The 24152-nt window shown below is 35.3% G+C and overlaps 1 protein-coding gene across 21 annotated transcripts in view; it reads right to left on the bottom strand.

The window, feature by feature from the left end:
- Positions 1-526: 526 nt before the first annotated feature.
- Positions 527-24152, bottom strand: part of LOC138713170 (uncharacterized) — a 126494-nt gene continuing 102868 nt past the window's right edge. For 20 of the 21 annotated variants that reach the window (XM_069845026.1, XM_069845020.1, XM_069845034.1 and 17 more), the window contains 6 exons: positions 20247-20321; positions 17378-17491; positions 15492-15599; positions 14050-14157; positions 8493-8816; positions 527-5042 (listed from right to left, as the gene is read on the bottom strand). In XM_069845026.1, the coding sequence (XP_069701127.1) occupies positions 3899-5042; positions 8493-8816; positions 14050-14157; positions 15492-15599; positions 17378-17491; positions 20247-20321 (1873 nt within the window). In that variant the 3' untranslated portion in view covers positions 527-3898. Of the gene's footprint in view, positions 5043-8492; positions 8817-14049; positions 14158-15491; positions 15600-17377; positions 17492-20246; positions 20322-20721; positions 21863-24152 lie in introns of those variants that run through there. The other variant, XM_069845022.1, reaches the window with a different exon arrangement.

The raw sequence follows: 24152 nt of genomic DNA, 5'->3' as shown, positions 1-24152 counted from the left end.
TGGGTGGGCACCGGTCCCATACACTGGCCGAAATTTCATGAGAAAATTTCTTCCCCCATGAGGACTCGAAATGAGAAAAATCCTGTAACCATCCAGGACCTTCCACTCTGTAGCCAGTTATTCTGTCAAATGAGATATCCAGCCACCTAGTTTAACAACTTTTCTTTTATACATTTGATGTCACAGTACCAGAAACAGATGAAAAGTTTGAAGTAATATCTCTAGTCTCCACCCTGAAACTAATCCAACTCAAAAGTCACACCCATTACAACACGTGAATAGCATTTAGAGAAACCTTATCTACTAGTCGAAAATTACTTCTTCATAAAGACCTCGGTACTAGCTATTACTGCCATGTAGTAAGGCTACTAAGAAATCATTTCCAAATTACAAACTAGCTGCAAGCTATATATACAACTTCAAAATAATAACATGTGGATTCAATCAATCTCTTCAGATAAGAAATCACAAACATTTGGGAGCACTTAGAAAGGATTAGATAAACTGGTACACCTAAAGAACAGTATTGCTTTATCACCGTTATTTTATTAGTAGTTATCAGAATTACAAATTCTGCTAAAGTGCATCTCACAAAGCTGTTCCTGACACAAACAAATGGGTTGAGAATTCATCTGCAATGCTTTCAAGTGATTTGGGAAGCATGAAACAAAATGGGTTAAATGATCCGAAAGGTGGCCATTGAAAACAAACCAACAAACTCTAAGTGACTGACTGGGATATGTAAGTGCTTCCTCTTGTAGATTAAATGAGCAAACGAAAGCAATATAAAGATAGCAACAGATAGACCCACTGTCCACAAAATGTTACAGGGTGTTAAGAGGGTTTCATGAGGGGATAGTTCCCTTTTGCTCTATTCTGTGTAAACGTGGCGATTTACTTTACAATATGTACAAGAATTATGCAATTTAAGTCGCCTTGTGAAACATCTTCTGCATAGAGTGGTAGTGTTACAAATGTTCGAAACTTTTGCATTATGATGTTTGCATGATGATTTCTTGCTATGTAAGAAAGGAGAGTATTTAGGGCGAGTGGGGATTTTGCACAATTATAAACAGTCACCCCTTGTATGTATACAGTATAATTAATTTTACTACTTAGGCCTACTCTGTATTTTGCTCGTATCTGTAAAATGATTTCAAAAACATCGTCTGTGAATTCAGGAAATAGACACGTTTGATGACCTGGTCAATAACTTACTGTTCCTTCAAAAGAATCATGCAATTCATCTATAATTAGTATCAAGAACTATACCATGCCAGAAACCATCCTGAATGTTTGGTCTCAAATACAGACGTGGACAAATTATTAGACTAAAACGTTTTCTTGGAAACATAATATAATTCGTCATATCAACTATCTGTATAATTCACAGAGTCTCTATTGTTGTAAATGTGATTGTTTACATCTTGTGGTACATTTTTCCAATGGTTAAGTATATTTTTTCTGGCTATGTTGGTACTACTGGCGTTTTAATTATATACTGCAGAAGATATTCTCCCATGGCCTGCAAGAAGACCGGACATGAACGAAATTGAAAATCTGTGATTTTTTTTTTTTTTTTATTTTAGTAGGTTATTTTACGACGCTTTATCAACTGCTTAGGTTATTTAGCGTCTGAATTAGATGAAGGTGATAATGCCGGTGAAATGAGTCCGGGGTCCAGCACCGAAAGTTACCCAGCATTTACTCTTATTGGGTTGAGGGAAAACCCCGGAAAAAACCTCAACCAAGTAACTTGCCCCGACCGGGAATCGAACCCGGGCCACCTGGTTTCGCAGCCAGACGCGCTGACCGTTACTCCACAGATGTGGACTGAAAATCTGTGATCTATACTGAAGAAGAAAGTGAACAAAAAGAGGCTTACAACCTTACATGGACTCATTTAAGCACTCTAATATCTGGCTAAATGATGCTGATATTCAAAGAAAGTGTCAACTTTGGTTTCCAGCATCCATGACAAAATCAGTGTGTTAATAAATAATAAGAGAATGTTCACAAAGTATTAGTAAGCTCAAGACTAAATTTTCTGTTCATTATTTCCGTGCAAAATACATTTTTGTTCATTATTTCTACCGATAAATACAGTTTCGTTGCACATATCATTAATTTAGTCTAATAATTTGTCCACGTCTGTCGCACACTTGAAGTTCGCTTTTTAATTCATTTTCTTCCAAGAATACCAAACTTGTATGCAATACTATGGCTCACTATAGCTGTTTCGATATTACTGAATAATTTCATTAACGTGTCTGGAAACTCTCTCTCGTAATGTTACAAATTACCTTACCGGTAACTCAAGCTTCTTCATACAAACTGTTGTATAGCATAAAGACAATTCGTAATTAAATTTAACTTGCTAATTATGTTTCGAAAATGATTACTGATAGCTTGTATGTTTGTTCACTCTCCCCAAAGAAGACAAACTCATTCATGTATCTTTTGATTTTGAGTATGTTTTTAATTTTAGCACGGACTTCCCTAAAGGTGCCTCTACAAGGTTCAACTTTTCTCTCAACTTTACATATTCACGCAATGACTGCAAGATTAATATTTAATATTAATTAATATATATGTAGTGAAGATGACATTCAAAACAGCGCATCACGTAGACACAAAATCTGCATGCATCTTAATTGAAAGGGTCTTTTAAACTTGATTCTTTCAATATTGTTTAGAGAATGCATGCATTTGCACATGGAAAATTGAACCATGTACATGCAGCTTAAATGCTTCTATTTTATGCTCATAAGATAATGCTGAATTGGTGTTTCGAGAAGAGTGCCTACCGAATGTTTAACATCAACAAAACATCATGAACTGAAACACACACGCATCCTTGTGACAAAATTAAGTTGCAAGGCAAGTTACATTCCATTCTTCTTACTAAATTTTCTGTGTAGAAGCCTTAAGCCAGGCAATGCTTGACCACAGTATAGAGAACAAACAGTAAAGACACCTAAGCCATTTCATAGGAACAAATTCTGAGTGCGCACGTCACGAAACCGGGTGTATTATCTGGAACCTCCACCAGATGGATCTCCATCTACGACAGGACTGGCATTAATTTAATATTAACTGAAAACATTCATTACTCATCTTTTAATAATTTTAAAGACATGAGGCAAAGGAATGGCAATATAACCATAATAATAATTACTTCCGTATGCAATCATCATGAAAATATTCACTAATTGACACTAACGTTCAAGTCACTGTTTCAGGCTTATGTTGGTAAAATTGATCCAAGTACAACATAATACATCACGGCGTCCGTTGCGGTGAAGTGCGAACATGAACATCAACAATGGATGCAAGTATTTTGACTTCCCAGTGACATAATATTAATGATAGATAATGTACATACAAGATTATTCGTATTACTGACCAATAAAATAAATAAATAAATATTTTACTAATATTATGATAGTGGTTTGATACTAGCAACATAGTTGGATTCATTGAGAACTAGACCTTACTGAGCTTGAATTTAGTACCAACAACATCAAAGGTGCCGACAAGAGTTGTCCCTACTGATTCTTCTTACACTGTGGCTTGACTGTCACTTGAGAACATGAGTTGGGGAAGATGGTCTCATGTACCTAGGGAGTAACATGTCATCATGTTATTATCCTGAAAAATCCAATGATTATGCAAATGAAACTTAAAATCCTTGACTTGAAAATATTGTTACATCTGAAAATGTAACTATTTAGTGGCAACATTTCTTATGTGAATGCACAAAGTAAACAAACAAGTATTTGTGTCAATACTGTAAGTCCCTTCCTTTTTGTTTACATGAGGACCAACTACTGTGAGATCATCAAAGCCACAAAAATGTCATCAACACAATGAAGATATTGCATCTGCAATTGAAGTGTCACTCCACTCCAGAGCTCTGTACCCTTCCAATGCTTTCTACTCTCTTTTTCTTCACAACGGTACCTTCTTCATTCAAAGCACATGAATCTGCACTTTCAAAAAGCCTCTTGCTTTCACTCTTTTTGCTGTACACATCATGAAAATGGAAACTACCAACTTCTCCAACTTTTTCTCTACTACCTATAACAGGACTCATCTGCTGAAATGATCCATGACTCTTCTTTCGTTGCTCAGTTCTCACTGTATCTGTATTAATATCACTTTGACCCACAAGTGATTCACCTTTACTAATTGGGAATCCACCACCTCTCTGCGTCTCTTCCCTACCACAACCCAAGTCTCTAGATCTACACATACTTTCAACTTCTAATATACTATCACTTTCATGTATGCTAGAATCTGAAAGTTCACTCCTATCTAGTGACCCCACAAGCAAAGTAGAATGTCTTGTAGCATCTCTTTCAACATCACGTTCACCATGAACTGCACTGTAGAATAATGCCTGTTCCGTAGTGAAATGTTCCTCTCCCTCCTCTTTCAAATAAGGTGTTGGCAATGAAACTTGCTCACTTTCACTGCAGTCAATTCTTGTTTTCCTAGTCAACTCTTCATCTGAGCTTTTCACAGGCATGCTGCTTGCTTTGTAGTTACCCTCTTTCGCTCTTCCTGAGGAAAATTGTCTCGTTTCGTTACTCTTTTTTGATGTCCGTTCTTTTCCACCGGTTGCAGGATGGGCAGCATGTTCATATGTTTGACACTTTGCAGAGGTAGCATCAGGTGATGAACTCTGACACTGGGAACTCTTATGCTGGGGCATACAAGATATTCGTAGACTCTCTTCTTGTAGAGGTAAATGCTTCGTGGTAGCAGAACTAGCAGCGTTCTGTGATGGTTCACGCTGCACTGACACAGACGTAGTCAAATTTGATGAACTTTCTCGCGTGGTTCTAGTCGTTGTGGGATGGTCAGATGACGAAATCGTGTCCTGAGGTTTTGCAAGGTGTATGCGTAAAGAAAGGATTTCATTGCGTAGCTTGATGTTGCGTTTTTCAGCTTCCATCTTGAGTCGCTCTTGTTTCAGTTTCTCCATCTCAAGCAACAGCTTCTCTGCACGGAGTTGCAGCAAGACTTTCTCAATGTTCCTGCAAAAAGTATTATGGTTTCACAATCCTTGAAATTAAATCAGTACTATTTGTACAAGTGTGTGCAGTAGAAATGCAATTATCAGAATATCAAATACATGCTGAATCGATTTTCAGGAAATTATTTATTCAGTGACAGAAAATACTTTTTCTTTACTCCAAAAGACTGCAAATATTTTATTTAGAGTACAGGACATGCATAGTGAAGTTCTATTCTGTACAGCAATATGAATATGTCCTCGTGTGTAATATATTTATAATTTTTTTTTTAACATGCAATACTATGTGTCCAGTATAACACATTTTTAGAGTAATTTTTCACTTCAGTCTCAATTAGTCTGGATAATTGGAGTTCTACTGTACTTTGTAGAATTTTATGAACAATAAGACATTAAATTGTCTACAATGCCAAAGTTTTTACACTAATCAAGAAAGTATTCCATTTTCTCATTGCAATTTAGTTACAGAATCACAATATTTCCTGTAGCCTCTAATAAAGTCATTTTAAGTTATTTTTACTATTTCACTTTAAAGCTACGGTTTGGCTACAGTGATCTTCGCTGGGATTCTGTCCCATTGATTTGAATGTGCATGGTTTCTTTACGGCGATGAACGTCAACGAATGTCGCTGGGCTCGACGAACATCGTCAGCGTTCGCCTTGGAGGCAAAAACCTGGCGATCATCGCCGAGAAACCAACTGTAAAATTACAGTAGGTCATGGATTAAATCATATAATAACATGTGATTTATACATCATACAAACTATAATGGCGGTAAAACAGAAATCTTTCTGCAATTTCTCCACTAATGAAGACGAGATATTAATTAAGTAAACACAAATCCTTGTTCGACATGAGTAAACAATAACAAATCTATATTTTGCAACAACCAGAACTGTTAATACAATTGAGTAAAGTGATTCATAATTGAAGGACACACACGATGCGGCAGATTTAGCTACTGAAGCAAAAGTTTCAGTGTGAAATAGAAAGTGAAGTGGAATTCCGAGCAAAGGAGAGAAGTGCAACAACCTTCTCCTCACATTATTATTCTTTATTTGTAACATTATTTCCTAAATAAATGCTCCTAAATGAAAAAAATAACATTGTAAAAAGAAAAATAAAGTTTTTATATCATTGGTTTTTACCTTAATGTTATGCTTATCTTTCAGCTGGGCTTATTGGTTTGTGAATAAATTTTGTGGGTAATTTTACAATATCTTTTCAATTGAACTTAAAACAAAATGAAATTGTTCGCGAGAAAGTCTGAAATAATCCTTAAAATTGGTGGGTTCATTTTCAAGATGTCTTAATATCAATGAATTAAAAAACACCCCTCTGTATATCTATTTCTAAACATGACATTAACTACTTTAAAGATCCATACTTGTTTTTCAAGGCAGAACTTATATTATAACGTTATCATATTTTCATCCAGCTGATCAGACATGGTCAACTATAAAAAAACACTTTACTATCCACCTACCAAGTTCGCCGGTAAAGAAACCACTCTCTGACGATGACCGCTGGCACTTTCAATCGTCGGCGATGTTCGTTCAACGAAGATCGTCATAGCCAAACTGTAGCTTAAGGGGAGAGGATGGTATTCTTTGGTGAAAAATTCTTTAGAATACTCTGTGATGTGTGGAATGCACAGCATAACATTTCGTGGGTATTTGTGCCCTTATTGGATGTTGAGTCGCCATTATTAAACTTCCTGTGTTATGGATTTTTAAATCACTCGCCCACTTTTATTGTTGTTTCCGGTAAATTAAATTTTCAAAAAAAAAAAAAAAAAAATTTTTTTTTTTTTCTTTAAAATACCCTTTGATGTGTGTGGAATGCATTGCATAACATTTTGTGGGTATTTGTGCCCTTATCAGATGTTGAGACGTCATTTTTAAACTTCCTGCGCTATGGATTTTTAAATCACACACCCGCTTTTATCGGTTTCCAGCAACTTAATTTTTTTTTGCTACATTGCCAGAAAAAAAATGGATATAATTTCTGAACTATTAAAGATAGATGCATGAAATTTAGAACACACATTCTTTAGACTATTAGGAAACTTTTCTCTGTAACAGAATTTTGTTAATTGATTTCATTTTAAAAATACGTCCGTTTGTTTGCAGGAAAGGAAATCAGAAAATTGTTACTAAATTTTAATTGTTTATTTTACAAACGTAGGGACTAATATCAAAATTCTGTTACAGACAGTTTGTGAAACATGCTTTTGCAAATACATTGCAAAAAATTGTTTGAATCTATCTTTAAAAACGGTTTAGATATGTTGCTTTTAGTAAAATCTGCATTGGGTACATTTTTTTTAAATTTGGGCCCCCAAATATTTTTTTTTTTCAAAATACTTTTATTTGGTTGAGTTGCCACAGCTATGAGCTCTCTACGTGCAAAAAATTAATATTTTACACCAAATAGGAAAAAAGTTTAAAAAAAAATACCATCCTCTCCCCTTAAATCGACATTGTTACATAAAAGGCTGTAACCCTGCATTCAGCAGAACTTCAATAATTTGTCATTAGCATGGCATAGCTCCATTCCAATTTAACCAAGAGAGAATTTCCTCTTGTAGGAAAATGCCGATCTTCAAGAGCAATAGAGGTTTCCTCTTCAATAAAGAAAGTCAAGAACTAGACAAGGCACTAAATATAGCAAAAAAATCGTAATAAAACAATGAACTATACTATGGCCTTTATCTGAGCTTTATTACTGGTGAAATGAAAACGTAATTTTAAACAAAAGATCTCCTATATATTATTATAATGTACCGAAGTACATATGATATTTCCATGCAGATATTCTGCGTCATCATACGATGTAAGAGTAATGGAACGGAGAAAAATTCTCTCCGGCGCCGGGATTTGAACCCGGGTTTTCAGCTCTACGTGCTGATGCTTTATCCACTAAGCCACACCGGATACCACCCCGACATCGGACAGAATCGTCTCAGATTAAGCTCCAACTCTTGGGTTCCCTCTAGTGGCCACCCTCTGCAGATATTCTGCATCATCATACGATGTGAGAGTAATGAAACGGAGAAATATCATATGTACTTCGGTACATTAAAATAATATATATGATATAAAATAATATATATGATATGCATAAATCACTTAGTGATTTAAGACGGCGCTTATTCCGTCGGATCCCGGCCAACTAGTCACTCATAACGAGTGCACCTCAGCACATGTGTGGACTTCGGTCCTACGTTCATAGACATCTATGACGTAGAGCAGAGGGCAGCTTATTCCGTCGGATCCCAGCCAACTTGTCACTCATAACGAGTGCACCTCAGCACATGGCGCCGGAGAGAATTTTTCTCCGTTCCATTACTCTTACATCGTAAAAGATCTCCTGTTAAAAATAAAATCCAATCAAATTTTATTCGTTACATTGCTTCAAAGGCAGTGACAATTTTCCCTTCAATCTTACCTTCCATCTTGCTGCTGTTCCTCATATTCTTCTGTGGCATTCACGTTTGTTTCAGAACCTCCACCGAAGTACTCAACGGTAACTTCATTCCTGGATGAAAGAGGCTTAGGTCCAAGGGTAATGGAGACTGACTTCGAAGCATTTTGGAACCTCCTAGGTCTAACCGTCCTGGGCTCATATGTGGGGTCTGATAATAGTGCTAGAGGGTCTTCAGAAGTTTCTGATGGCGGAGATGAACTCCTCATTGTGGAGAGTTCTGGTGCACAAACAACGGTCACTGAAGGATTCTGAGTTGATGGACCAGGCTCTGAAGTGGTGACTTGCCTGCAAAGGGGCAGAATATTTACCATACAGTTAGTTTTTACTTTGAGAAGTTAGTCTAACCATACCCATTACGAAAACAGAATAAAAGGAATAGGTTATCCTATACTATTTGCAGATGACACAAGTATCATAATTACAGACAAGAACTTTGCCACATTCAAATATAAAACAGAAATAATTCTCCTTAAAATTTATGACTGGTTTACAACCAATAAACTAGCATTAAACATTAATAAAACTAACATAATTCAATTTAAAACCACTTCAAATTTAATCTCTGAAACATTGGACACAACTATCAACAATATACCTCTACTAGAAACATCAACAACCAAATTTCTTGGTTTGCATATTAATAATACAATAAACTGGAAAAATCATATCAAATAAATAACCCCAAACTTAGCTCAGCATGCTTCGCAATTAGGTCGTTACAACAATTTCTAAACAGCAGTATCTTAAAGACAATATATTTTGCCTATTTTCATTCCATTATGTCCTACGGAATAATATTTTGGGGAAATTCTGCAGATAGTAAAAATATATTCTTATTACAAAAAAGAGCCATTAGAATAATAGTTGGAGCAAAGGCTAGAGAATCATGTAAAAGGTAAAAGGTATCCCCGTAACATGCCATGAAGGCACTTGGGGGGCATGGAGGTAGAGCCCCATGCTTTCCATGACCTCGGCACTAGAATGAGGTGGTGTGGTCGGCACCACGCTCTGGCCGCCTTTTACCCCCCGGAAAAACCCGGTACTCAATTTTATAGGAGGCTGAGTGAACCTCGGGGCCGTTTTGAAAGTTTGGCAACGAGAAAAAATCCTGTCACCACCTGGGATCTACATACTTAAGACTTCAACAAACAAAATTTGATAACACAATCCCAAGGGAAAAAATGGAACTCTCTGCATCAAAATCCACAGTTAATTCCCGATTTACCACGAAAATTGTCTGTAGCTGCATTTAGATTGGCAACAGGCCATGATTGTTTGGCTAAACACCTGCATAGAATTGGAATATATCAGTCCCCTAACTGCCCATTATGCAACTCAAACCAAGAAATGGATTCGGAACACCTCAAAATCTGTGCTTCAGTGGCTGATCATGATAATATCTTTGAAAAATATTGGAGTGCAAGAGGTCAAATGACTTTATTGTCAAACGCCTGGCATTAGAAAACAACAACAACAACAACTTACAGTATTTCAATTGCCTTTTCAACTTTTTTCCTAGTTTTTGTGATTCGTACTGCCTATGTCTTCCTTCACATTTCAGAGATGCTAGCATGTAAACAAAGTGTTTCTGGACATGGGTTTATTTAACAAAATATGATCACATGGTACTCATCTACCTACCACCGAGGCTTGTAACTTTCTTTTTACATTCTGTATATGTTGTTAAAAACTTGCTACACTACATTCATTTAATGTAGATTATTTTAAAAAAAATTAGAGATTCTAACCTTAACAAATCAATACATATACTCTATAATAAATTTCCTCTTATGTAATAAAGAAAATTTTCCAACTTATTCAGCCATACATAGTATAAATACCAGCAGAAGGAATGATTTTCATACGCCATCATCAAATTTATCATGCTATCAAAGGGGAGTACATTACATGGCGATAAAAATGTTCAATAGTCTTCCTGAAGACATTAAGAATCATAGCATTATTTAAGGTAAAACTAAAAAATTACTTAATCTCTCACACTTTCTATTCTGTAGATGAATTCTTGACATTTCACAGTACTGTGTAAATATTTTAATACTATTAAATGGTAAACATATTACATTGTATAAAATATTATTGTTATTAAAGTATTAATTCTATCTATCTAGAGCAAGGTTATTGTAAAGCAATTTTGCCACATTGCATAAACAAAATAACCTGTGGCACAAATGGGATATTTCTTGTTGCATCATGCATCGATCAATGTCTGAGCCAGGAAATCAATTAACAAAACTACTTTCATTGTAAGATTGGCATTGTGATACAGATGTCTTCTCCAAATTCTCTTCTGAGAGTCTCATGGCCAGTTTGTCCAAGTAATGTTTAATTTTGCTTAATGAATGTTAAATTAACAGTCTGTTTATTTTTAACGTTTTGTTAATGTATTTTCTATTTGTTCAACATAATTTTGTTTAAGATAACTATCACTTAACTATAACGTCTGTTAGCACTATTTTAACTACTCAACAGCAGTTGGTAATGATTCTACACATGTAAGACAATTTTTGATTGGCTAAAATTAATCTTTAAATTCTATATTATAGAATGAGTCATGAAACTTGCATAAAATGACAACCTGTTATAGTAGGCCACGCTCCATAAACAAAAAGTTGACAAATGAAAGTTGTAGTGACATGCTGAATAATAATTACTAAATAAGGTTATATTTCCTCATTGCTATTATGGATACGAAATACGAAAGAAATAAAATAACACTGATGTATTCAAACAGTCCAAAGTATTTTTTAAATGTTACATTACCAGTCATATGCTAAACATTCCCTGCAGAGAGACACAAAATATTAATTTCGCAACTTCTGTTCGAACAGCTGTGGAGACATCGGCCATATTTAACTAACTGTTAAACGAGTTAACTGCCCGAAATCCTACATTTAAAATTAACAAACTGTGAACAATCTGTTAAACCAAACTGGTGTTGAAAACATACAATTTTATTAATTAACAAACTGTTTAGAGTTTAACAGTCGTTAAATTTTCTAACAATACTTGGAAAAACCGGCCATTAATCTTCTGTCATTTAACATGAATTTAAGTGCTGAAAAAGCCCTCTTCACATCACATGATTTCACTGGACACATTTTGTAAAATGGGATGTACTTTACTGCTCACCTTAACTTCAATCTGTTCTCCATTCAACAGAGAGAGATAGTCGTAAGCATAGCAGATTTCACACTACCATTCTGCTATTGGTGGAACTAATCTTTCCCTTCCTCCTCCCTAAAAAAATTTGAAATGTCCACCAGTGCTTCGACTAAACTTCATTGCCACTCTTAGTCGTGATAAAAGGTATTTAACTCTAAAACTAACTTCCTTCAATCAGCTTCTAATAGACACCCATCTCGTCCAGTTTTCTCAGTTTCTTTTTATTGAGTAGAAAATTTTTTCTCTGATGCTGGATATTTGATTCTGCATCATTCACTCAAGCATTCCCATATAGAAGTGAGACGTCAAAGCTGTATTCTTTTTGTTACTGCTTTAGTGTTGCCCTTGATGCATTAAAGATGAACTGCAGAATGATTAATGGACACTCTTGTTGTTAGCTAATGGTGTGCTAAGTACAAAATGGATCTAGGGAATTCTCGTCACTGGAGATGTCATTATACCTTCTTATCACTGATTACATTTTAGTCACCATCCCCTAACTGCCCATTGTGCAACTAAAACCAAGAAATGGATTCGGAACACCTCAAAATCTGTGCTTCAGTGGCTGACTATGATAATACGAGGGGGATCCAGGAAATAACGACCGTTTGCGCATACCCGCCGCGCAGCTGACTCCCCTTCCTTGTTTGAAGGTCAACTGGCTTCCTTAACATGTGTTCTCATAATGTTGTGAGTACTGGTTGCAACAAGTCGCCATTGTGCATTTTGTGTTACTTCAAAATGAACGACGTGATTGATAATCCCGCCGACTGTGAGGTGAGGAGTGTGATTCGATTTTTGAATGCCCGACATTTGAAACCTGCAGAAATTTACCGGCAACTGAAAGAAGTGTATGGTGATACTGTAATGAATGAAAGAAATGTGAGAAAATGGAGTGAAATGTTCAACAATGGGCGAACAAATGTCCACGATGAAACTCGACCTGGACGCCCATCACTCATCACAGAAGACCTGAAGATTAAAGTGAACGACAGAATCTTGCAAGACAGGCGCACATCACTCGACGAATTGCATATTGCCTTTCCTGACATTTCTCGTTCTTTGCTTGGTGAAATTGTGTCGCAATATCTTGGCTACCATAAAATCTGTGCACGATGGGTTCCACGGCAACTGAGTGACCAACACAAAACTCAGAGAATGGCCTCAGCATTGACATTCTTGATGCGATATCACACAGATGGAGGCGCCTTTCTTGATCAAATTGTGACTGGTGATGAGACCTGGGTGTCTCACAACACTCCAGAGACCAAGCGCCAATCACGTCAGTGGCATCATCCCTCATCACCCAAGAAACCGAGAAAATTCAAACAGACTCTCTCAACACAAAAAGTCATGGCTACTGCCTTTTGGGATCGTTTTGGAAGTGATGAAGAGTTGAAGAAGACAGTGAACACCTGACTTAATGAACTGGCGGCAGAGGAGTATAACACAGGAATTCTAAAGCTAGTGAACAGATACGACAAATGTTTAAATGTAGGTGGTGATTATGTAGAGAAGTAAAGGAAGCTTCAGTTATGTAACAGACTTTGTTTTTTCAAATAAATATTATTATTTTTTTAATTATTACAAAAAAAGGTCGTTATTTCCTGGATCCCCCTCGTATCTTTGAAAAATATTGGAGTGCAAGAGATCAAATGACTTTATTGTCAAAAGCCGGGCATTAGAAAACAACAACATTTTAGTCACAGGCATTCTGGCCACTGATTACATTTTAGTCACTGGCGTTCTTGTCACGATCACAGAACAATACCCTGATTATAAAGAAGATGGTGATGTTCTTATGTATCTCAGAGCCATCAGACACAATTTGGGTGGCAATTTTGAAATATAAATCATGTAACATTTTATGCAGTGTGCCAATTTTGAAATATTAATCACATAACATTTTATACAGTGTACCTATGGATATTTTACTTGCCAAAATAAATTATTATTTTTAACAAAATGTGTACTGGTGATCAAAATAATGGGTGACCAAAACACCAGGTGAAAAAATTGCAGTGACTAGGTGGTACAATGACGGGAGTTACGGTGACGAGAATTCCACTTCCCGTACAAAATTTGTTTCCACTAATTATTTATAAGTTACAGACTGAGTTGGTATTGTGGCATTTCAAACTTGAGTTATTTTTCACTTGAAAAATTTGTTGAATAGCATTTACAGTAGTAATAAAAAAACTATCATTTTATTATCAAACTCATATTCTCATCCAAAAGCCTTGTTTAGAAAATACCATACTTATCTATATCAAGGGTTCTATATATCTGTGGTCTTTGCTCCCAAATGAATTCTGCCCTCAGTGGGTGGAATTACCTTATACTATCCAATTTTCTTGCCAACCTCGGCATTGGTAATGTTTCTGGTGGTCTAAATTCAGAAGTTTGTGGTGCCATTCCAGAAGACTGCACATCACCTGTAATCCTGAAATCAAAATAAGATTTCTGGCTTCAACAATAATGGATGTGGTTTTTATCTCATTTACAAAATATTTATTCCTTGTAAATATTATTATATTAACAGATCAATTTAAGATATTACTGGCCGGTTTTTCCAAGTATAGTTAGAAAATTTAACGACTGTTAAACTCTAAACAGTTTGTTAATTAATAAAATTGTATGTTTTCAACACCAGTTTGGTTTAACAGATTGTTAACAGTTTGTTAATTTTAAATGTAGGATTTCGGTTAGTTAACTCGTTTAACAGTTAGTTAAATATGGCCGATGTCTCCACAGCTGTTCGAACAGAAGTTGAGAAATTAATATTTTGTGTCTCTCTGCAGGGAATGTTTAGCATATGACTGGTAATATAACATTTAAAAAATACTTTGGACTGTTTAAATACATCAGTGTTATTTTATTTCTTTCGTATTTCGTATCCATAATAGCAATGAGGAAATATAACCTTACTTTGTAATTATTATTCAGCATGTCACTACAACTTTCATTTGTCAACTTTTTGTTTATGGAGCGTGGCCTACTATAACAGGTTGTCATTTTATGCAAGTTTCATGACTCACTCTATAATATAGAATTTAAAGATTAATTTTAGCCAATCAAAAATTGTCTTACATGTGTAGAATCATTACCAACTGCTATTGAGTAGTTAAAATAGTGCTAACAGACGTTATAGTTAAGTGTTGGTTATCTTAAAAAACATTATGTTGAACAAATGGAAAATACATTAACAAAGCGTTAAAAATAAACAGACTGGTAATTTAACATTCGTTAAGCAAAATTAAACATTACTTGGACAAACTGGCCATAAGAGTTTATAAATGAGGTAAGAGGTCAATCATTATTTGTAAACATAAATACAGCCACAGGTAATTATGACCTTAACTCCGCCAATATAAATAATTAAATAATTTTTTTAGTTGGTTATTTAACGACGCTGTATCAAGTACTAGGTTATTTAATGTCGATGGAATTGGTGATAGCGAGATGCTATTTGGCAAGATGAGGCTGAGGATTCCCCATACATGATCTGAGATTTGCTGTACAGTCAGGGGAAAAAAACCAACCAGGTAATCAGCCCAGGCAGGAATCGAAACCGTGCCTGAGCACAACTCAATAAATAATCAATAAGAGATAGGAGAACATAATCACTCCATTATCAAACTCTCATTCTCTTCCAAATACCTTGCTTTACATTGCTGCACACCAATGTCTTTAGATTTCACACTCTTCTACATTAGATGTTCTTTTTAACTACAGTTTGTGTCCAAAATTAAAATTCTTTTTAGTGAGCAACATTACCTTATATTATCCGATTTTCTTGTCACCCTCTGCAGTGTTATTGTTTCTGGTAGTCTAAATTCAGAAGTTTGTGGTGCCATTCCAGAAGACTGCACCTCACTTGTAATCCTGAAATTAAAATCATTTTTTGTTTGAAATGACCTTATCTGCCGATTCTTCATTAAACAGCTTAAACATAAGCAGCAAATGGTTTAAGGAGTGCATTAATTCAGGAACAGTAACAAAATTCTATTCACACTGGTACTCCTTTCCTTCAACATCGTCCTCCTATGTGTATCCTTAATGGCCGTGTGCACCATTCTCGATCATCTAGCCCGTTTATCAGCAACCACGGAAACATGGTTAATTCTTGACAATGATCAAGTTACAGATGCGGTGCACCGACATTTTCCCTTGATCAACTCAGTACCGTCAGCTGACAGTACATTTGCTTGAGAAGAATCATCTGAGCGCTAAGTTACTGAATATAAAACAGCGAACAAACACACTCTGTCAATTATCGCTTCGTTTTTGTTTGTTGGACTGTTTCAAACATCCTCGCAGTTTTCAAATAACAAGTTTCAATAATCATGGAAGAAAAAAAGAAAAGAGCACCGAACTTCTCACAGTTCGAAGTGGGAATTCTTTTAGAACTCGTCAGCAATTCTCCATCCATATTAGAGAATAAAAGTACTGACGGAAGTTCTCTACGAGAAAAGCAGGCTACCTCTTGGATTTAAAGTTACAATTCAACATGAGTTATACGTGTTTACATAATTCCACATAATTTGTAATTTATACAGTGGTTATTTCATATTATTGATAATAATTGGGAAAATTTCAGTATATGGATACCTCACTGACAATTATTTTGAAATAGGCTACTAAAAAGAGCAGATTTGTATGTGTTTGTCGAATGCTCATCATCTTGCTTACGAAAAGACACATTTCAGTGCCAATAATTTATTTGGGAAAATTTCAGTATACGGATACCTCGCTAACAATTATTAAAAAAAAGAAAAGAAATTCGTCTGTGTATGTCGAATACGCATCATCATGCATACCGGTACGAAAAGGGAGTTTTTAGTGCCAATTTATTTTGTGTGCACAAGGTTGGAATTTTGGAGTAAGAAGGAAAGGAAAGTATCCTTGTTCTGAAATTTATCCATTTATTTTGTGTTCACAAGGTTGGAGTTTTGGAGTAGGAGGGAAAGGAAGGTATCCGTGTAATTTCTCTTAATTAAAGCGTAAATAGCCTAATTGTCCAAAACGTCCTGTAGGTCCTAATAGTTTCAAACAGCAAATCTATAGCTAATAAGTGATAATCTCGCATTCTACAAAATGGTCATTTAGTTTTACTATATTATTACCGGCATAGAATAACGACTTTATTATTATGTTTACAAAATTGGACAGTTAGGCCTAATAATATTTTGTCCTCAAGTAAACTCCCGATCTTCCAAAGCAGATATATAAAACATTAGTCTATTTTGAGAAAAAAAAATTGTATTATTCATCTACAAACTTACTCTTTCTACAATAACACCAATTCTGTTATTTTTGCAGTGATTTGCGTGTTCGAGATACATCATTTCATCCTCAATTCCATTAGTACGTCAAATCGTGCTGCCATTTTGCTTTTCTCGACTTGACCATGTTCAATTCAAGATAATCGGTCCCACACCCGTGATCAAATTTGATCATCATCAACTCGCTTGTTTAACTTTGATCGAGATTGATACTCTGCAAATTGGCATTGATGATGGTCAAGTGCCGACTTAACCATGGTCAAATTTTAACCGAGAATGGTGCACACGGGCATAAGAGTTACACCTCTCCAATTGTCAAAATAAATGTATCCATTTATGTAACAATTTTCGCACGTTTACACAAATAAAAATTATTACCTATTTTCAAAGTCATCCTCTTGTGTATGTGTGAGTGTAATCAATGGTATTTCCAACAACGGTTTAGATTCTACTTCTAGTAGTTCTGGAATTTGCTGTTGGTCTTCATATAAACTGCAAAATAAAATAAATTCTACAGTCTAGCAAGCCAAAAATCATAGCACAAACTTCTTTCTTCTGTCATGCCAATAACATTTATAACATTGGCAGGTCAAGTTGTGTACCATACTGTAATCCAGACATTCAGTTTACAAATAGGTTTTAAATGTGGTACAATGAAGAAAATTGCAAAGAAAAAGAAAAATTTAACTGCTGTAAATAAAGTTAATGTTATAAGCAAATCGAGGGCGGGGAAAAATAAAGCTGACATCCACAGTGATTTTGATTTGGTTAAGGAAGAATTGATAATCACAAGGGTATCTGTCGGATGCAGGGGGGAGAGCCATTAATCCTTCCCATTGAAGGCCTTAAGGAACCAACCTGGACAAATACCCAATGTCCCATCCCTACCTTCCTGTGGTGCAGCTGTTAATAAGCATAATTTTACGAGCTGAACTAAAGGAAGGGGGCTACTCATCAATTAGCACTGGTCAGCTTGATGAGTTAATGACTGAATTTGGTATAATTTTCCTCCATTCAATATCTAATGCCCTCTTTACCCTTTCCTATCCAGTCCTCTGACTGAACTCTTACTTTCTTCGACCCCGATGGCATTAGAGCATTCGAGGCCTAGGGGTTCATTTCCCTTTCCTTCCTCCTCTTTCTACTTTTCTGTTCCTAGTGCTGACCTGCTATGGCACTAAAATCGTCCTCCAGTGGCTTAAGGAGGGAAAGCTGGTGATCAACAAGATCTCCCAGCTAGGTCCAATGGACCCGTCGACCAACAGCAGGTGTGGTCCTCCAGACATTCTGGGGGTTGTGTGTGAATGAAGTAGCCACCGAAACGTTAAAATATGGTGTTCACTTAAATCGGCTACAACTTGCCATTTTCACTCCAATATGAAATGAGTTTCTAGTGCCTAGGTCATGGAAAGCATGGGGCTCTACCTCCATGCCCCCCAAGTGCCTTCATGGCATGTTACGGGGATACCTTTACCTTTACCTTTATGAAATGAGTACCATTAAGATAAAATTATCCGGAGGTAAAATAGTCCCCCAATCAGATCTCCGGGCGGGGACTACTTTAACGGTACAGAATCAATTAAACATCTTACAATGGAATGCTGGTGGTATAACTGAACAACAAGTTTTGATGGAGAAATCGTTGCAATAAGTGAAAGTCTCAGGAATCTTCTATGCCACATCAATAAATTTAAGAATGCAGTTATATTGTCAGACTGCAAAGCAGCTATTCTATCAATAGTCTCTAAACACACACCTTCATCTCAAACAACAGAAATAACTAAAATGCTCTCTCAATTAATATCACTCAATAAAAGAATTGTATTCCAATGGATACCATCCCATTGTGGAATCCTGGGAAACGAGAATGCGGATGCTTTATTAAAGAAGGGCAGCACTGCTACTTACAGACCTGTTACTAAATCTACGTTTTACTCTGTGAAGAAATTTATCAAATCTACATACTTAGACTTTAACAAACAAAATTTGATAACACAATCTCAAGGGAAAAAATGGAACTCTCTGCATCAAAATCCACAGTTAATTCCTGATTTACCACGCAAATCGTCTGTAGCTGCATTTAGATTGGCAACAGGCCATGATTGTTTGGCCAAACACCTGCATAGAATTGGAATATATCAGTCCTCTAACTGCCCATTGTGCAACTCAAACCAAGAAATGGATTCGGAACATCTCAAAATCTGTGCTTCAGTGGCTAACCATGGCAATATCTTTGAAAAATATTGGAGTGCAAGAGGTCAAATGACTTTATTGTCAAATGTCTGGCATTAGAAAACAACAACAACAAATTACATATCAAGTTATTTTAGTATATAAAATATGTAATTCTATTATTGTTTTTTTTCTTAAGGCGACACTAGCTTATTACATCATTTCTTTAGTCCTTTCGAGGGTGCTATAACTCAGTTCAACTGTATTTCATATATTCTTTCAAAAGGGAAGCAAAAACAAGGAGTTCTACACCATAGATTTATAATACGTTAATCAACCATGTGTTTCAATGAGGAAGTACCAAGCAGTACGGTAAAAGGCTTTTTCTCTAAAAAGTTAAAATTCGACTCTGCTTGTCACCAACCTGTAATTGCGAGTTTTAAATTCTGCCTTCTACACATTCACAGCTTCAGAAGAGAAATATGTACAACCACAGTCTAGTATATACAGTCACGAAGCTTAATACCTAGTAAATATGTATCCATACATAGTTGCTAACTACTAGCATCGCTACAATTGTCTCATTATAGGCAATGCGAAATAGTACCGGCACAGTCAATTGTTCCTATCACCCTCAAAACTCAAGCTTCGTGACTGTATATACAAGACTGTGATACTAGCAGAATAGTTCAGAAAAGTCACAACAGTTCAGAAAAGTCTACTTAACCACTTCCCTGATTAACCCGAGTTAACTCGAGTTGCTAACATGTGTCAAAATGTATTAACCCGAGTTAACTCGTTTGAGTCCCATTGTCTATTTCATAGTGCTTTTTTAAGTATGTAAGAAAATTAGTGATGTACAGTGATTCTGCAATATTAAATGACCTCTTTACGAAAATAAAAAAATGACACTTTTTTTCACAAAACTGGTAAAATATATAGTAAGGGAAGAGGTTAAGTAACCAGTGGTAATGAACTAGTTCCACTTACTTCATATTGTTAAAAAAAAACATCAATTAAAAATAGCATAAATTGTACAATTCTTAGTTAATATATGCGATAAATCCACACTTACTTGGATGACCTGTCCTCGTATTCTTGTAGACTTTGTTTCTGTTGAGCTCCAGTCACAATTCTTTCCTCGTGAGACCTGTAAACAAACAATACGTAATTATCACACAAACCACAGAACAAAGAAACAACATATTTGATAATACGAATACAAATTGGATCAGAAGTTACCCAAATGTTATAATACCGTACATAATAGTTTTATATAGGCCTTTTAAGCATAATATAGGTCTATCTTACAGTCAATTGCTTAATGGGCAATAATGTTACTGCCATGTCATTAACATTATTTTCTAATAGCCTATTACTAGCCAGTAACGTCAGTTACCAAAAATCTTTTGACAGATGGAAACTTCAGATGAAAACATAACATTATTACACATTTTCGGGGTAATAACGTTAATGGCCAGTTCTAATTTAACAATGTTGATAAATGAAGGAAACAAGTTCAATATCATTTATAACCTCAAAATGTATACCTATGCATTTCGTTTCTTGATTTTTTCTGGCAGTGCACACAAAGACGTAAATAAATCATGATAGCTTCTTTGGTGATGTTGTAATACTTTTTCTTGAGCTCATTCACCATTTTGTTTCTTCCTCCATGACCTATTGACGAATGTGTTGTATGAAGAATATCAAACAATTCATCATTTGTTACATAATATAGTACATTTCCAGTGGTATATTCCACAGGTCTTATAAGTCGTTCTCTTCCATTGATTTTTAAGACTTCATATTTTCGTACCATTCTATAATTCTTCATTGTTCTTTTAGCTCCTGAAGTTTGCAAAGTTTTCTTAGATTGTTTCACAAGATTTAAATGTTCATTGTACTCATCTTGACTAAGGTAAGCTTTGTTATCTGCCCGTTTACTTTGTATTGTGATGAACAGTGCTTCGTCAAATTTTCTACGCATATCACTTTCTGTAATATTCATTATTGCTATTGCTAACTGCCAGATACATACACCACAATCACCTTCACGTATGACTCACAACGCGACAAAAACCATTATAAACACGTGCTTACAATATTGCGCTAAAAAGTACTAATGAAAGTCACAATTTCTGCACTGTAGTCTCTCTCCTTAGGTACTTGGAATTAACGTTATTTCCCAATGTAGTTAGATATTGACGTTAAAGCCCGACCATTGACGTCATTTCCTCAATCTACTTCATTGGCCGTAACATGTTACCAATGACGTCACTTCCGCAATTTACTTCGCTGTCCACAATATAAGCCAAATTATTACATAACATGATTACTATCTCGTGTTCATGACTGTATAAAAAAGTAAAAAATAGTATCTCAAATATCACTAACAGCTACATATAATTTTACATCCATATTTATTCAGGAATATCACGTTGAAAAACGCGTGACAGTTCAAAATGTCGTATGATTGACAAAACTAGCGCATGGGAAATTCAGATGATTTTGTGCGTTAAATTATGTCGCATTTACAAGGGATTTTTTTATGAAGTTTATATTATTTAAGGCACTATAGCCTACGTCAGTGCTCCACTGTAGTATTTTCTCCTTCAAATACGGGTTGTATGTCACTAGAAAATACTGCAATTACATTACACTGTAAAATCTAAATTACTGGTAATTAGCAAGGGACTGTCGGTCTTTTTTAAGGTATGTGACAAGGTTAGTGGGTTAGTTGAGGGGATATCTAAGTGATATGAGGCCGAGAAATATGTGAAATGATTTCAATGATTTAAGATCCTCTGCTTCACGTCACTTAGACATCCCAACTAACCCACTAACCTTGTCACATACCTTGTAAAGGACCGGCGATCCCTTGCTAATTACCTCAACAAATATCAGCAGCTTAATTGCCTAATGCCAATGAAAAAAAAAGGGGGGGGGGAGGAACGAAAAATTCCTTTTCTTTTAAAATTATATCCCGTCATGAATATTCCACAACTAATTAACACCACGAAAATATCAACATTCTAAGACTTATCTGCCATAATATAAAAATGCCGCATAAACCATGAAAGTAATACATGTAGTTTCCATTCTCACTCACACACTAGAGGTAATTTATTACACAACACTTGAATTTTATAGTATCCATTATTTTCCACATTTTTTTAAATAAATACACACGCATTTGTTAGTTGTCAACCAAACCTTTAAATTAGACGTCATTATTTAAAAACAAGGAAGGAATAATTGTGACTGAGGTTTGGAAATTCTAAACCATCTAAATTGTCCAAGTCATGTTTCCTCCGGTATCAGATGATTCAGCAATATTCATATTCATATACTGTACAGTGTACAATAAGCTCAAAAGCAATATTTTGAAGGTGGGAAAGGTGTAATTTGCTTGTTACGATCGCGTCAACCCCCAACCTTTTGTCTTGTTGGCGAGATCCTTTGACCTGTGTTTTTCGTTCTAATGAGAGGTAGAAAAAAATTAAAATGTAGCCTGTGTTTAAAAACGAAATGATGTTGCCGATACAAATTCATCGATTTCCGAGTCATAAACAAAAATGTTTCTTGTGAGCTGAATGTACTTTGCGAACAGTTCAATATTATAAAGTTTCTGTGTGACATTAACTATTAAGAAAAGCGATATAACTTAACCCTTTTGGATATGCTTAGACCTATATGGTTAGAGACAGGAGACTTAAAAAAAAATAGAAAATGTTTCGGAAGTGTTAGACAGTTCAGACTTTTCATACCTCAGTTTTTATTCTAATAATTGTAGTCATTAAGTGTTGGCACTTTTATTTAGGGTAATTAATATGACTGTGAACATGTTTTGTCTAATAAAAATCGAATTTGGACCGATATAAGGAATAAGAAATGTACAGAACACACTTCATAATATAATGATTAAGAAGCGGATTCCTATGTAATTAAATATTCTTTTTGCGTGTGATAAAACACTATTAACAAAGTTAAAAATTCCGAACATGAAGTTTCAAGTTTAAAACTCGAATTTTATTTCACATAAAAACATATTTTCACAAAAAAAATTATGTAAATACATATTTTCAGGAAATCTATTATAAACACATAAATCTTGGAGTTGTTTTACTTAAATAATTTTTTACAAGAATTTTTAAATATTTTAAAACTAAATCAATTATATCACTCAGAAATAAGTTATCTTTTTTTAGGAATTCTTGGTTGCTTCGTGTTTCTAAGCGCTGTGTGGTGTATCCGTGATCTATTTTCACAATAGTATCGCCTCAAGTTTTGAGAACTGCTAGGCAGCATATCAGTGTTATTATTAGAGAATAAATTAACATGGAAAAGGAGGAGAGATCTTGCAACACATAATTAGGAATGTTTATTGTTGCTGAAGATGATTTCATTCCTCGCCTTGTTTGTGAAACACAACAGATAAGAGCTCGGGTATGAACATTATTTATTTTAAACGAATCTCTCGCCTCCCGCTCACGTCTATCAAGTAAGGCAATATATCTTGTTGTGATTCCCTGTTATCGGGCTTCGTCAATCGATATCCTTCAAGATATAATGAAAGATGGTTGTTTAAAAACCTTTTGCTTTCCTATTAGCAAATCTAAGCTTTTTGTGTGACACCATAAAAAAACTCGAAACATCCAAAAATCTGTTGTCTGAAACAGGGAGGTGCGTGCCGTAGAAATTAAACTAGACTCGCTACCAGGTTCAGAAGTACAATTATTAAGGGACAAATTCCAGAATGTGTTTGGGAAAAACAGTGGATATAAAAAAATGTGTAAAGTTGCTCAAGTATTGGAGGATGTGCCTGTAGGTGAAAATGACGTTATTCAGAGATAATCGGCATGCATTTGTGAGATGACCTTTGTTGTTCACTGCAATTCTCGGCCAACTACTAGCACTCAAATGTGATTGTGAGTACCTAGTAACATTTTTTTTTTTTCCAAGCTCAGTAAGGTATTTT

This window comes from Periplaneta americana, chromosome 14 (genome assembly GCF_040183065.1).
Source record: "Periplaneta americana isolate PAMFEO1 chromosome 14, P.americana_PAMFEO1_priV1, whole genome shotgun sequence".
In the NCBI taxonomy this organism is placed as follows: domain Eukaryota; kingdom Metazoa; phylum Arthropoda; class Insecta; order Blattodea; family Blattidae; genus Periplaneta; species Periplaneta americana.
The sequence above is the reverse complement of the archived record's forward strand: the minus strand, read 5'-3'. Positions and strand labels throughout refer to the sequence as shown.